The sequence below is a fragment of the Euleptes europaea genome, chromosome 16, assembly GCF_029931775.1.
Source record: "Euleptes europaea isolate rEulEur1 chromosome 16, rEulEur1.hap1, whole genome shotgun sequence".
Lineage (NCBI taxonomy): Eukaryota > Metazoa > Chordata > Lepidosauria > Squamata > Sphaerodactylidae > Euleptes > Euleptes europaea.
In genome coordinates, this window is record NC_079327.1 from 21,583,684 (window position 1) to 21,599,341 (window position 15,658).

The 15,658-nt window shown below is 42.6% G+C and overlaps 1 protein-coding gene across 1 annotated transcript in view; it reads left to right on the forward strand.

The window, feature by feature from the left end:
• UBAC2 (UBA domain containing 2) overlaps positions 1–15,658 on the forward strand; it is a 92,053-nt gene that overhangs the window by 43,846 nt on the left and 32,549 nt on the right. The window contains exons 5-6 of the mRNA XM_056861835.1: positions 11,924–12,047; positions 14,083–14,130. Of these exons, the coding sequence (XP_056717813.1) occupies positions 11,924–12,047; positions 14,083–14,130 (172 nt within the window). The remainder of the gene's footprint in view (positions 1–11,923; positions 12,048–14,082; positions 14,131–15,658) is intronic.

The window sequence follows — 15,658 nt, forward strand, 5'->3', positions numbered from 1 at the left end:
AGATCAGTTCACCTGGAGAAAATGGCTTCTTTGGCAATTGGATATGGCATTGAAGACCCTTTCCTTCCCTAAACCCTGCACTCTGTAGGCTCCAAAAACCTCCCGCCACCTGGCAACCCTAGATACACCCCAGTAACGTGCTATTCTTTTACAGACTTACCAAAATTAATCTACAATAAAGAAACACTTTAGTAAAGGGAAGTACCTCTGTTTTAATTTTTCAAGTGCAGACAGTAAGCTGACCTAGTTAGTAAAGCAGAAGAAAGTTATCAGAATTCAGGAAGAGGGTGGGCACATTAAATTGTTAATGCACAGTATCTGTGTGCTGCATGATGTGGGATCATGTGTACCCGCAAAGAATATGAAGTTGGATTTGCACACAGCGCATAAGTTTAAAGCACTTCCACCTGCACAACTGGGTGTGGGGCAGGGGGATCTGGACTCCACAGATGATGAACTCCAGCTGCAATCTTGGGACTGTTCAAGAAGCAGATTAAAGCCAAAACACTTTTCCTATGACTGTCAACATATTTAATGTACACAGACACATGAAGCTGCCTTCTACTGAATCAGACCCTTGGTCCATCAAAGTCAGTATTGTCTACTCAGACTGGCAGCGGCTCTCCAGGGTCTCAGGCAGAGGTCTTTCACATCACCTACTTTCTGTGAAAGATGAAGAAACAAAGTTGTAAATTGTCTTGTCCAGCCCACTACAGTTACATCTACCTACCTGTGTATGTCCCTCTTGATGCTACAAAAGAAAGCAGCACCATACAAGAAAGCAGCACCATACCCTCAGGAGCAACTTTTCAGCAGTCACTGGGGGGTGCAGCAGGAAGGGGGAGGTGGGAAAGATCCATTCTTCAAATGGAGCTTTTCTGTGGGTTGGATCCTGCCAGCTTTTTCATTTAATCCTGCCCCGACCCCTCTTTGCAACAGCTGCCATCCCACATGGCTTTTTGTACACGCAACTCCCATGATTCCCAGCAGAGTACTTTTGGGCTATCAAAGGAACCCCTCCTGCCTTTTTTCATCTTCAGAAAAGCTGATTGGATCCTAGCCCTACCATTCTCTGAATCCTGGCCATGACCCTGACCTTTGTTGCTGCAGTTCCTGGCAATCCCCATCTCTTCAGAGTTCCCCCTCCTCTTCTTTTGAAAAACTAGGGGAATTTTGATTGGAGCTCTTGTATGGTGCTGCTTTCTTTTGTGGCATTAAGGATTCTTTTGTAGTATCAAGAGGGACATACACAGGTAGGTAGCTATGACTGTAGTGGGATGGACAAGGCAATTAACAACTTTGTTTCTTCATTAAATATGTTGACGGTCATAAGAAAAGTTTTTTGGTCTTAATCTTCTTGAACAGCCCAAAGCTCACTATAAAAGGAGGTAATACACAACCGGCACCCATTTCTACTTTGTTACACAAACTTTTTAAAATCGGTGGGACCACTTGTGAAAAGTTAGGAAACCTTCGGTGATCTGCTGACATAAATTGAAAGAAAGCTACGCCGATGGAAACATTTAAGACTGCAGTGAGAAAAAAATCTAATAATTGTCTGGGAGGGGGAACATGGGGAAGGCGACATGGTATAGCCCGATCTTGTCAGATCTCGGAAGCTAAGCAGGGTCGGTACTTGGATGGGAGACCACCAAGGATGACTCTGCAGAGGCAGGCAATGGCAAACCACCTCTGCTTCTCTCTTGCCTTGAAAACCCCTTGCTGGGGTCACCATGAGTCGGCTGCAACTTGACGGCACTTCACACACGCAACATTAATGCTGACTGATCACAATTACCTTCTGTACTAATGTAGTTTGCAAGTACACTTAACTACCTGCTCTTGTGGTGCCGTTATTGCTTAAAAGATACACCGCTGTAACTACAAACATGAATGTCAGACTAAGTCCACAAAGGCAGTTTTGGCTGCCAAAAACACTTTTGGTGCAGTCTGTATTATTTGGAAATAATCAGTAACTGTGAAAGATCCCCAATTTGCAGTTGACAGAAAAGACTGAATTGTCTTGATTTGGATGCTGTTAAGTCTTGGTACTGGGAACACAACGTTGTTGTAATAATTGACATTGCCATCAGCAGTTCCTTGTTGCCTCACTGACAATGCTGTAAATTTGGACCTCTTGGTTTTAATGTAAATAACAGCATATTCTACAAATTTATTGACATTACTAAGGCTCCAAACCTAAGAACACTTTCTGGGAAGTAAGTTCAGTTGAATAAAACGAGTCTCCCTTCTGAATCCTGCTTAAGATTATTCCCTGCGGCTGCAGTTCTCTGGTGACTTATTTGCAAATAAGTCACATTGATGTCTGTAAGGTTTACTTCTGAGTAAGTGTTCATAGGCTTTCACTGTAAGGTTGCAGTCTAAGCTTATTTACTAGGGAGTCAACCGCATTCATTCAACTCAATGGGGTTTAAGTAAACATGCAGTGATTGGGTTGTACTCATAAGAATAGTGAGAGGGCTCTCTAAAGCATCTAAATGTTGGAAACTCAACAAGCATAGGTGAAGTAGCGGAGGGAATAAAAGCCTAATGAAATGTTTTTTTAAGAGAAAATATTTGTCAAAGGGAAAATGTAAAACCATCACAATCTTTAAACACAAACAGTAAGAGCTCAATAGTATATCATATTCTGTAAGTGCCTGCTATTAACATTTGTCCTAAATCAGATCTTAATTTGCTACCACTGTTTTAATTCAGGTATTTTCTGAAAGTATAAGACCACCAAAAGCTTCTCATTGGCTCAGCTGTGCAGCATATTTTATTAAAGAAGTCGTACTGGCTTCAGTACTGCAGAGTTTTGTTGTTAGAAGAATAAAGTGCTTGCTTAAAGTAGCGGTATTATTCAGTGCTTTTTTGTATTTTTAAACAGTTGATGTATTACCAAAAAAATAGTTTTGTCATTGAAAGACAAGAGCTAAGTGCAGTCCTATTTTGGATACCGAGTAGTGCCATAAATATTTTTTTCTGTCATTTCTTCTGCCTAAAAGAGCGCCCCTTCTCAGCTACTTTAGAAAAATTTGACTCCCTGAAGTGCAACAATGCTGATAGCCTGTTTGAAACGAATTTAAAAAAGAAAAAGAAAAGAAAGCATTCTCTACTTACGTATCAGTAGCTTAGTAAGTCCTCTGTGCTGTGAATATATTGCCACACATTGCATATGCGATAGTTTCCCCTTTGCACATTGTTTTTATGAGTGATTATGTCAGACTGTCCTTTTATGGAGTTGGTGGCATTTCCCCTCCCTTTATCTGAATTCTACCTAAATTTTTATGGGAAGTGAGAATATCTGTTTACTTTCTTTGTGCCTCTTTTTGAAAGAAGGGGCAAGTCCAGCAGCTCATTCAAGAACCTTCAAAAATATATCTGTGGCTTTTATAAACTGAAACTTCATTAAAAAAAAAAACTTCCAGGTGCAGTTTGTTACTGGAGTAAACTTGAAAAGTGTTAGCATTTTACCAAAGACTGATTCTGCATGGATCTGTTGGACCGATCCTGTGAATGAGCTCTGACAAGTAAGGTGAGGATCTCCTTATGCTGCCACAAGTCCAATAAATTCTTGTCCCATCCAAGAAAGACAGAACCTTCCCATTCTGCTCCTCCAAACAAACTCAATTGTAAAGCTATATACATACTATAGATCAGGGGTGTCGAACGCATTAGTTACGAGGGCCGGATATGACATAAATATCACTTGGTCTGGGTCATGCCTCGTCAGCCCAGATTGGGACTGGGGGCAGGGACAGGTTGCTGCCTCGGCTGGCTCCCAGGTTGGATAAGAGCTGTCAAGGGGCCAAATCCAGCCCCCGGGCCTTATGTTTGACACCCCTGCTATAGATGGTTCTGTGAGTTGATATTGAGACAGCAAGCCAAATAGCTTTGCAACGTAAGACCCTTTGCCCAGTTCTAGATTGATTTCTTAGGCTTAATTAATATGCTGCCACATTGGCTTGGTTCTGATGGTTCAGTTGTTCACTGCTTCTCCTTGTTAATTTCCTTGCTTCTCTGATGACATCTAGCTGGAGGATGGACATGGGTGAGATAAATTACTTAGTCCTTTCACATTGAGGTGTTGTCTGGGCGCTGCCATAGGAAGGAACCATGTTCAGCCCACTAAATCCATCCCCATGTTTCTGGTGTGAGATTGTATGCTGCCATGATGACGTATGAATCAGGCCTTGGTCGACTTCTGGACAGTGTTCCAAAATGAAAGAGATGGCTTAAAATACAAATGCACTTCTAATAATATTATAATTTATCTAATAATATTATAATTTCTTATGATATAATAAATACACTTTTAATAATATTATAATTTGACCCGGGTGGTCCCTTCCAACTCTATGATTCTATGATAATTGTCACATCATAAAGGGCTTAAAGTAACAAATCACCACAACTGAGTTTCTGTGATATGTGTTTTTTTAAAAATAGTTATTTGTTTCTGTAAGAGTATAAATAGTATAGCTGCTGTAGGAATATAATTCCCCCTTTATGTCTCTGTAAACTCTCCATATCAACCTCCATAAATCTCTCCAGTTCAAATAAAAGATAAAATCTGGGCCTTGTATCTGAAAGATCACCTACTTTCCAGTGGAGGTCATCTTCACAGGCCTTACTCTGAGGTCCCCCTCAGACCGTGGCCCAGTCGGCCTTCTCTGTAGTGGCACCATGATTATTAAACTCCCCACAAAAGTTTGCCTGGCACAAAATTTGCAGTCCTTTAGGTGCCATTTTAATCTTCTCAAGCATTTGGGTAATTTTCCTTCCGTGAACATATTAACAGATATAGCTTGCTTTTTTGCTACTGGTTGATATGTGGGTTAAGGGTGAATCTCTGATTTTGAAAATTATCTCCTCAGTGCTGTTTTTTTTGGGGTGTGTGTGTGTGTTAGTTTTTAAAGCAGCTTTTTTGTACCTCTTTAAATTGTGATGTTTGTATTGCTGTATTTTACACATATCTCAGATATACATGTATACACACACTCCGACATGGTGTAGTGGTTAGAGCAGGGGTGTCGAACTCAGTTGTTACAAGGGCTGGATATGTCATAAATGTTCAGGGCCGGATTTAGGTTTGATGAGGCCCTAAGCTATTGAAGGTAACGGGGCTCTTTATATGTCCCGCTGTCCTTTGTCAACAACAAATTGTCGCTGTTTTTTTGTGTTGAATATATGCTATATGGTAATTTAGGTATCTAAAGCCATTTGCACATAACAAAATACGTTATAACATCCAGGTTTTTTTTCTTTAAATTTTTTTTGGGGGGGCCCAAGAGAGTGGGGCCCTAAGCTATAGCTTGTTTAGCTTATACGTAAATCCGGCACTGTAAATGTCACTTGGTCAGGCCGGCCATGCCTCGCCAGCCCAGATTGAGAGTACGGTGGGGCTGGCTGCCTCGGCTGGCTCGCGGGCTGGATAAGAGCTGTCAAGGGGCCAGATCCGGCCCTCGGGCCTTATGTTTGACTCCCATGGGTTAGAGTGTCAGACTAGGATCTGGGAGAGCCATATTTGAATCCCCATTCTTCCATGGAAGCTTGCTGCATGACCTTGGGCCGGTCACACCCTCTCAGCCTAACTACGTCACAGGGGTGTTGTGAGGATAAAAAGGAGGAGAGGGGAATGGGGTTAAGCCGCTTTGGGCCCCCACTGGGGAGAAAGGTGGGGTATAAATGAAGTAAATAAATATATTATATGGAGCGCAAGGTTCAAATGCTTTAAATAATATTTTTTGGAATATGACTAATTAGAGGAGAAAGCTACACAATGGCAACAGCCACAGGAGTTCTGAGATTTATCTATCATTTAAACCTGGAAACAAAGTTCTATTGAATAGCGAGGGAGGTGGGAAATAGGCTGTGATATGGTGTTTGAAGGTAGTAGAAAAGAGCAAGAGTCCAGTAGCACCTTAAAGCCTAACAAAAATATTTTCTGGCAGGGTATGAGCTTTCGTGAGCCACAGCTCACTTCTTCAGATACAGCTAGAATGTGAATCCATCTGTCTTTAAGTAGAAAGTATTTAAGTAGAAAGTATCTGCCAGAAAATATTTTTGTTAGGCTTTAAGGTGCTGCTGGACTCTTGCTCTTTTCTACTACTGCAGACAGACTAACACGGCTACCCACTGTGTTTGAAGGTAGTTAAGATATCGATATCTTAAGAGACATGTGGGATTCTCTGGCAAAGAATGGAGAAATGAATAGCGCAGCCCTAAAAACACCATCCTGGGGGTAAGCCCAGTTGAAGATACCTCAGTAGAATTTTAAGTAGACGTGCTTAGGATTGCTGTCTGTAGTCTTTTTATTTCTGAGGGACTGTCCTGATGTATTCCGTACTGCCTGGATTTTCTTTTTAGGGGCAGAAACTTCCACAGACAAAATGTTTGAGGTTTCTTCTTCTTCTTCTTTTTTTAAAGCACTGTGTCTACGATAATGTAGATGTAGCCTAAAAAGCAGTGTATGCTAGAGGGTCATTCTAGAGGAAATTACCTAGGGTATCACTATCTGCAAGTTTTATTTCCCCAAATCATTTCTGGAATGGTGGTGTGTGTGTGTGTGGGGGGATTTTGCATGAGTAAATTCCACACAGTCAACAAGAATAGTAACCCATGAGTTGTAAATCTTAGAATTAAGTATGATTTATTCAAACAGTTACTGACAGGTGCCTGTGCAGGGTGCGGTTTTTTTAAAAACTGGCTTTTAAAAGCTGAACATTCTACAACATTGCAATTTTAAACAGTAATAAAATCTCTGAGTATTAAAAAAATCATGGAAAAATATTGCATGTTAGCATGGGTATGAACATGTATTTACCATGACAACATCTACTGTTTATAATGCGTGTGGTGTTTTTCTCTGTATGAAGGTTGAGTATCTCTTATCCGGGCTGCTTGGGACCAGAAGTGGTCTGTATTTTGGATCTGTCTGTATTTTGGAATATTTTGGAATTTTTGCATATACATAATGAGTAGGGTTGCCAACTGCCAGGTAGTAGCAGGAGATCTCCTGCTAATTCAACTGATCTCCAGTCGATAGAGATCAGATCACCTGGAGAAAAATGGCCGCTTTGGCAATTGAAGTCTATGGCAATGATGTCCCTCCACTCCCCAAACCCTGCCCTCCTCAGGCTCCACCCCAAAAATCTCCCGCCGGTGGCGAAGAGGGACCTGGCAACCCTAATAATGAGATACGTTGGTGATGGGTCCCACGTCTAAGCACGAATTCATTTATGTTTTATATATACTTTATACACATAGCCTGAGTATAAGTTTAAACAATATTTTAAATAATTTTGTGTACACTGAACCATCAACGGCACTGCTGAGGGCCTGTGAGTAATGCCTGCGTGCCGGCTCAAAAGGTCTGGTTTTTGGATCAGCCCGGATATCGGATGTCCGGATAAGGGATGCTCAACCTGTATATGAGCCTATATTCAGAATGCCTGTTTCACACAAGTGTGGTAATGCCAGTGAAAAATGTGCTAGGGAGTGTCATGCATGCAAAAAGCTGCGTTTAGATAAACATGATAAAAAATGCACATGAAACTGCTTTTAGAGCCAAAATACAGTCTGCAACCCCACTGTGTATTTCTTACTGTTCTGTTCTTTAAATGCTGCCTCCAATAGCCTTCACCTCCTTCCTGGTTTGTCAGTTTTGAATCTCCAGGGAGAATTGTACAGGAAGGAGCATTCAGTATTTGAACTTCCACATGCAGTTTGAAATACTGCAGCCCCATGCGCAGATACATTATGTGAGCCTGCTGATCATGAAGAAGACTGCTGTTCCGACGGTCTTTTGGAATTAATCATGAAATCAAAGATTCTAAGAAGAGCTGCAGTGACACCTTTTCCCACTCTACCCTTGATCCCTGCCTGTCACTGTAAAATAGTACTCATGCAACCCAATGACGCAGTATAGCCTTAAAGTAGTAGAAGGGGTCATATTTTGAGGGGGGATATAAGTCGACAGGCACAGACAGGCATTTTTTATACAGGTTCATTAAAATAACATTTTAAAATAGTTCAAGTCTACTCACCCACTTCAGAAGTCTGCCTTCTCAAGAGAGCCAGCGTGGTGTAGTGGTTAAGAGCGGTGGTTTGGAGCAGGAGACTCTCATCTGGCGAACCGAGGTGGTTTCCCCACCCCTACACATGAAGCCTGCTAGGTGATCTTGGGCTAGTCACAGTTCTCTCCAAACTCTCTCAACCCCACCTACCTCACAAGGTGTCTGTTGTGGGGAGGGGAAGGGAAGGGTGATTGTAAGCCGGTTTGAATCTTCCTTAAGTGGTAGAGAAAGTCGGCACATATAAAACCAAATCTTCTTATTCTTCTTCTTCTTCATTATAGATGCTGTTTCCCCCACTGTAGTAAGCTTAAACACAAACGTCACAGGTCTTCATGGGAAAGCAAAACAAAAAAACACATTAAGCCAGAAATGAAACTATAAGGCAACAAAAAGGCAAGGGAGCTATCTTGTGGTTTTTGCACGTGTGTGACCTTAATGCTAGTTAGAAATTGTGGGTCAATGAAATGCTGTTAGAGAACAAGTTCCTATGAGGTCATGGTGATAACCTGGAAAAGTAGAGATATATGTATGAGACCTTCAGAAGAGTGAGGAGTCATCCTGCTCTTATTCTGATAGTTTTTCTGTTCTTGCAGAGTAAGGGGGGGTTCCTCAGGGGCTGGAGAGCATCCACTAGTGGTCCTTTAGAGGAGACCTGTTTATCAGATGCCTCCCACCCATGCAGAGGATGTGCTTCTGGTGGTGGGAGGAGCGGTGAAAGGGGGCTATCCTGGCAGTGGAGATTTTGCTAATTAGGAACAGAGATTGTGGTGAGCGTGATGACTGGTGAGTTGCTTGCCTAGTGCAAAGGTGGTAAATGTTGCATGCTGTCTAGATCAGTGGTTCCCAAAGTGGGCAGTACCACCCCCTAGGGGGCGGTGGGATTACCTAGGGGAGCACTATGAGGCAAGGGGGCAGCAGGAAGCACTAGAGGGGGGCTCCTTCAACTGTGTTGTTGGATAGGGTAGGGGGCGCTGGGGTTGAGTTTGTGGAACCAAGGGGGTGGTGACCCAAAAAGTTTGGGAACCACTGGTCTAGATGGACTGGTAGATATTGTGGGGGAGGAGTCAGTGCTTATGGTTTATTTACTTTATGTATTTACTTACAAAATGTATATCCCGCCTTTCCGCCCTTATAAGGACCGCCAAGACAACTAATAGTTTAAAACATAAAATATACCTTATAAAACCAGTAAAACAACCCCCCCTCCCAAACATACCTCATTAAAACAACTTTCAAGAGTTAAAAAAAACCAGAGCTAAAATACCTTATAGAATGGTTAAAATATATGCAAAATATAAAACGTTGGTTAGGAGGGAGGGATCATTGAGGGAATGCCAAACGAAACAAAAAAAGTCTTCACCCGCTGGTGGAAGACAGCAATAGAAGGGGGACAGACGTATCTCCCTGGGGAAAGAGTTCCAGAGCTTTGGTGCTAAGCAGTTCCTAGAAGCCAAATGTATGTTGTTAGTAGGGTTGCCAGGTCCCTCTTCGCCACTGGCAGGAGGTTTTTTGGGCGGCGCCTTTGGGGAGGGGAGGGGCTTCAATGCCATAGAATCCAATTGCCAAACCGGCCATTTTCTCCAGGTGAACTGATCTCTATCGGCTGGAGATCAGTTGTAATAGCAGGAGATCTCCAGTTAGTACCTGGAGGTTAGCAACCCTAGTTATTAGGCAAGATGCTGATGCGCCTAATCGGCATATAAAAGGTAGTGTTTAGACCGTTGAACCTCCAAGGTAGCTGTGGCTGAGTGGTAGAGCATCTTCTTGGCATGCAGAAGGTCCCACGTTCAATCCCCAGCATCTCCAGTTAAAGGGACTAGGCAAATTGGTGAGGTGAAAGATCTCTGTCTGAGACCCTGGAGAGCCGCTGCCGGTCAAAGTAGACAGTACTGACTTTGATAGACCAAGGATCTGATTCAGTAGAAGGCAGCTTCATATGTTCATATGTAGGACTAGTTAGATTGGCAGAGCTATGGCTTCTCAGTGCATATAGCAATGACATGAGGAATGATTTTAATCTGAGGAGCTGGGGGAACATTTTGGCTATGCAGAAAAGAGAATACTGTGTACAGGTCTAGTTGCTTTGCTGTCTATCTAGTCACCTTGCAAAGTCGCTGATGTTGAGAGAGAGGGACGATCAAAAATAATATTATAGAGTGGGAAAAGGTAAAAAAGATGATTGTTAGTGCAGCTCTTTTTTCCAAAAGGAAAGGCAAGTGTGTTTTTTGTTTTAATGTAGCGCTTTATAGAACTTATAATTCAGAGAAAGTGGGAGGGGGATTCTTTACATCATAATAGACTTCAGTGCCAACCAATGAAATTGAATGGCAACAGAATCACAACAGAGGGAAGAAAGTGTTGCATCATACAACTCATAATTAACTTGCACAGTTTACCTCCACAAGCTGCGGTGGCTGCGGCCGCTGGCATAGATGACGTTAAAAGGAAGTTACAGAAATACATGGAGGGTAGGTCTGCCAACTTCTGTTAGATACCTCTGTGTTAAGATGAAGTGTATCTTTTGAGTACCGGTGACTGGGCAGCAAACAATGGGGAAGGACTTTCATGCCTGCTTGTGGCTTTCCTGGAAGCCTCTCTGTTCACTGATAAAAACAGCATGTTGCACTAGATGGACCCTTAACCTCATCCGGGAGGGCTCTTTGCAGGGTCTTTTTTTTTTGGCTTCATGTGTAGACCAAACCTAATTTCCTTCAGCAGGCACAGTAACCCACATAAAGACTTGTTATTTGCCATCTAGCAGCTTTGCTGCAGTCCTCCATACCCCCCAATAAACATTTTGCTTAACAAGAAATAGGCATTGCCAAACCCTGAAAGCACAGAGTGTGTTGACACGCTGACTCAGTTTAAGGAGATGGTTAGATTGCTCTGTGAGAATTCTACGTGCCGTAAGTGATGAAACCTGTTCACGCAAGGCTTTAATAGTTGGAACCGCAAGGAAAACGTTCTGAACATTTGCCCTATGAGGATGATGGCACTACTGAAATTGAAAAACCAAAATGGTGGACTACTTGGAGAACCATTGAGGCTTTGTGCACTGCACCTGTTTTCTGGAACCAGTTGGAAAGTTTACTAGATATGCCACGTGAGCTTTAAGGAGTGTATACTAAGTGAAATGTTTGGTCCTTACCTGTCACTAAGATTCTATGCTACTTCTTGAGTTTGAGAAACCACATAATTCCAGAGAAAACACTGTGTATTACATAAGGGGTGTCGAACTTATTTGTTACGGGAGCCATATATGACATAAATGTCACTTGGCCAGGCCAGGCCATGCCTCACCAGCATAGATCGAGAGGTGTGTGTGTGGGGGTGCCTCGGCTGACTCGCGGGCCTGATCTGTCAGGGGGCCGAATCCGACCCACAGACTGTATGTTTGACACCCCTGTATTACATTGTTTTGCTACATACTGTCTCTTGGTCACAATCCAGCTTGACCAGTTGTGCCTATGAAATGGGGATGAGAGCTAGGGAAATCTCTTTTTCCATCTATCTTTCTCTCAATGGGTAGGCGCCAAGTGAAGGGTCAGGGTGGCCAGATTTTGTCCTTATCGTTCTTTGCCTGGCAAATAGAAACCTCTTAGGTATGGCAAGTTTTCAAACTGATGTGCCTGTTTCAAGCACATTTCTAGTGCTGATTTGAAAAAAAAGAAGCCTCTTGTGATTCCTGAAATTCTGGAGTTAATACCTAGACACAGTGTTTAATGTTTTTAATGACCATAAGAAATGCTGAATTATTCAGAATTCATTTATCTGAAGAGAAAAAAGAGATATCATTCATAATTCTATTGACACCAATTTTATTGTGTTTTCTTTCTCAACAGCCTGGGTCCTATATTTGCTCTTTTTATACCATTTTATTGCTCCATTCCAAGAGTTCAAGTGACACAAATTCTAGGCCAGTTTTCCATCACAAACAAAACACTGGTCTATATATTGGGTTTGCAGGTACAGTATTATTATTACTATTATTATTATTACTATTATTTTGCTTTTCATTTACTCAGCAGTGCTGCTGCATCTTGCCTTTGTGTACACGATTTTGAATAACTCTGCAGCATGCTAAATATTCTGTGTCCAGATATTTAGTCCTAAAATGTAGAACAGATATTTGAAATCTGTAATGTGTTCTGCGGTAGGACAAATCTGAGAGAGACAGCAATTCTGCGAACAGAGTTCACCATAGTCATCCAGAACTATACGTGTCCCCAGTATGTTGCAAAGCTGTGAAAGCTGGTGCTCAGCCAGTGAAGAAGACGAGTTGGTTTTTATATGCCAACTTTCTCTACCACTTAAGGGAGATTCAAACCAGCTTGCAATAACCTTCCCTTCCCCTCCCCACAAAACCCTGTGAGGTAGGTGGGGCTGAGAGAGTGTGACTAGCCCAAGGTCACCCAGCTGGCTTCATGTGGAGGAGTGGGGAAACCAACCCGGTTCACCAGATTAGCCTCTGCCGCTCATGTGGAGGAGTGGGGAATCAAACCCAGTTCTCCAGATCAGAGTCTGCTGCTCCAAACCCCCGCTCTTAACCACCACACCACGCTGGCTCCCAGTGCCCATGATGTTTCATCTTTCATGGCTTGCAATGGGGAAGCCCACTTCCTGCATGTTGTAGTATTTCACTGGGTGGAAATTTTTATTGATTTGGGTGAGACAGCCCTCTCTATAGTAAAGATAAAAGAACAGGTTTTTTTAAATAAATCATGTCACAGAACTGGAGCCTGCTAATGACTTTCTAATGGAACTGTTATGGTCTGAGTCTGGGACCTTGAGTATGGTTATCTGGCAAGGCCTGATACAGATACTAGAAGCCTGACCATTTCTTTGTCTTTTCATAGTCAACGGGACATGCTTACTGCATTCCAGCTCAGGCTTTTTTTGGGGGGGTGGATCTTGGCTTAGAAACGACATCTTCCATCTCTGGACTTGGGGGTGGCCGCCCCTGATCCCGACAGAGCCGTTATTTTCAGTCAGGGAAAATGAAGTATATATTCTGTAAAGTCTGTTATTTTCTTTCATTGTTTTCCTTTGAGTACTCTGGTGATAACTGCTGGCAGCGCTGCCCAAAATTTATCTTTAGTTAATTCGACGCTTACTTTTCTTTACCCTCTTATCACGGCAAGCCGTTAGATGCTTTATTGTAAGCATGCGCTGGTCAGTCAGGCGCAGATATTGAGCTAGATGATGTGGTTTGCAATTTGAAAGTTTTTTTTTTTTTCATTTGCTGGGGAAGAAACTGACCTACATAGGGCACACATTCAAATTGTTTGCCGGAATCCAGTTAGCAAGTGTCAGTGATTGCCCAGTAGAAAATATTACTGTGTCTTGAAAGTGTTATCCAGTAAAAGTTATAGGAAGACTGAATCTTTCCAGAGCTTTTATTGGACATTATTTTCAGGCTTAATCCTAGTGTGCAAAAGTATAAGGAATTCATTCCATGTATGCTTTTTTGCTTGCAAGCCTGAAAAATGCCGTCCAAAATTGCAAGCATACCTATCTAAAAGGTAAAGGTCCCCTGTGCAAGCACCGGGTCATTCCTGACCCATTGGGTGACGTCACATCCCGACATTTCTTAGGCAGACTTTGTTTACGGGGTGGTTTGCCAGTGCCTTCCCCAGTCATCTTCCCTTTACCCCCAGCAAGCTGGGTACTCATACTTACCTAATGCATGTTAATTTGGAGAGTTTTGGAATGAATACACCAATTTCAAATTATTACTCATGTCTTTCTCCTTTCCCTGCTTAAGATTTTTTTTTTTTTGCTTTTAATACTGCCCTCCTTGGCTTACATATCACGTCATGTTTAATCTTTCTGCAGCTTCATATATATGAATGGAACAAAATTTGTCTTTACCTGCTTGCAGGGTGCATGATCGTTTCACAGAGAGCATTCTAAAGTGGCAACTGAGATATATTTCTTGCATGGATTATAAACAGCTGTGTAATCTAATTTTTATTTTAAATTATGCACATTTGTCTTCTAGCTTTTGACTTCAGGGTCGTACATCTGGATTGTTGCTTTAAGTGGGCTGGTAAGTATAATTATTTTATTTACTGCTGTGATTCTCTTCAATGTGTTATGTTTGAAAGTATCTGCATACGTTTGCTTTTCTATTATTTATAAAGTCAGCCAAATGCAACCCACAAGTATTCTGCTGAAGTTGGTAACCAGAAAATAAATTGGTGGGGCATGTACCTTTGGCTCATTAGCTCTGTCTATCTCCTCCACTCTGTTGTTTCCTACTGTGACCCTTTTGCTTAAATTAGGCAGAGCAAGAGTGAAGGGTTGCAGGAGCCAGCAGAGAGGGGAATGGAATTTCCCCCCTTCAGCGAGTCCTTGTGGGTCCCCCTCTTCCTCTTTCTGTAATTCTGTATATACACTGATTTTTTAAAAGGTAGAATCCATGAAAAATATTAATGAAAAGGCAAAAGATCTTGTTTTATTAAAACAAGACATACCCAGCTGTCCTCAACCAGAGCTTTTCGGCCCTGGCACCAGCCTGGCGGAACTGTCTCTCGAGTGAGACCCGGGCCCTGCGGGATTTGACTCCGTTCCGCAGGGCCTGTAAGATGGAGATGTTCCACTGAGTCTATGGTTGAGCACAGTGATGGTTGTACATTGGTTGACCTTCCTGCTGGACCCTCTCAGGAAATGATCCCCTGCTGGTGCATCCCTACTGTCCCGTTGTATTACCCCATTTTGACTTGCTGCTGCTGTGCATCCCGTTTAGGGAGAAGTGACAGCACCATCTTTGAAGTATTTTAGATGTGTTGTTAACTTCTGGCTTTAGAGTTGTATTGGTTATATTGCTTGAATGTTTGTTATGAAGAAGAAAAAGAAGAGTTGGTTTTTATATGCCAACTTTCTCTACCACTTAAGGGAGAATAAAACCAGCTTACAATCACCTTCCCCTCCCCACAACAGACAGACACCCTGTGAGGTAGGTGGGGCTGAGAGAGCTCTAAGAGAGCTGTGACTAGCCCAAGGTCACCCAGCTGGCTTCATGCGTAGGAGTGGGGAAACAAACCCGGTTCTCCAGGTCAGAGTCCACCACTCCAAATCACCGCTCTTAACCACTACACTGCACTGGTTTTTTAGAGTTGTTATATTGCTTGTATGTTTGTTATGATATGGAACATTGTTAGCCTCTCTGAGCCTGACTGGGAAGAACGGGATAAAAATCGAATAAATAAATAAATGCCCCACTTTTCAGGAAAAATAGCCTCCCAAAGTCGCCCCCCCCCCGCCCCCCGTCAATTCACGTTAGGCTTATGGCGACCCCTTGGGTTTTCAAGGCAAGAGACCTTCAGAGGTGGTTTGCCATTGCCTGCCTCTGCGTGGGCTGGGAGAGGTCTGAGAGACCTGTGACTGGCCCAAGGTCACTCAGCAGGCTTCATGTGGAGGGGTGGGGAATCAAACCTAGTTCTTCAGATTAGAGTGCACTGCTCTTAGCCACTACGCCACATTGGCTGACAAAAAAAAAGCAGCCTAACAACAATTTAAAAACAACACATACATTCACAGTGAGATACTGGGAATCTGTGGACATGTATACTGAG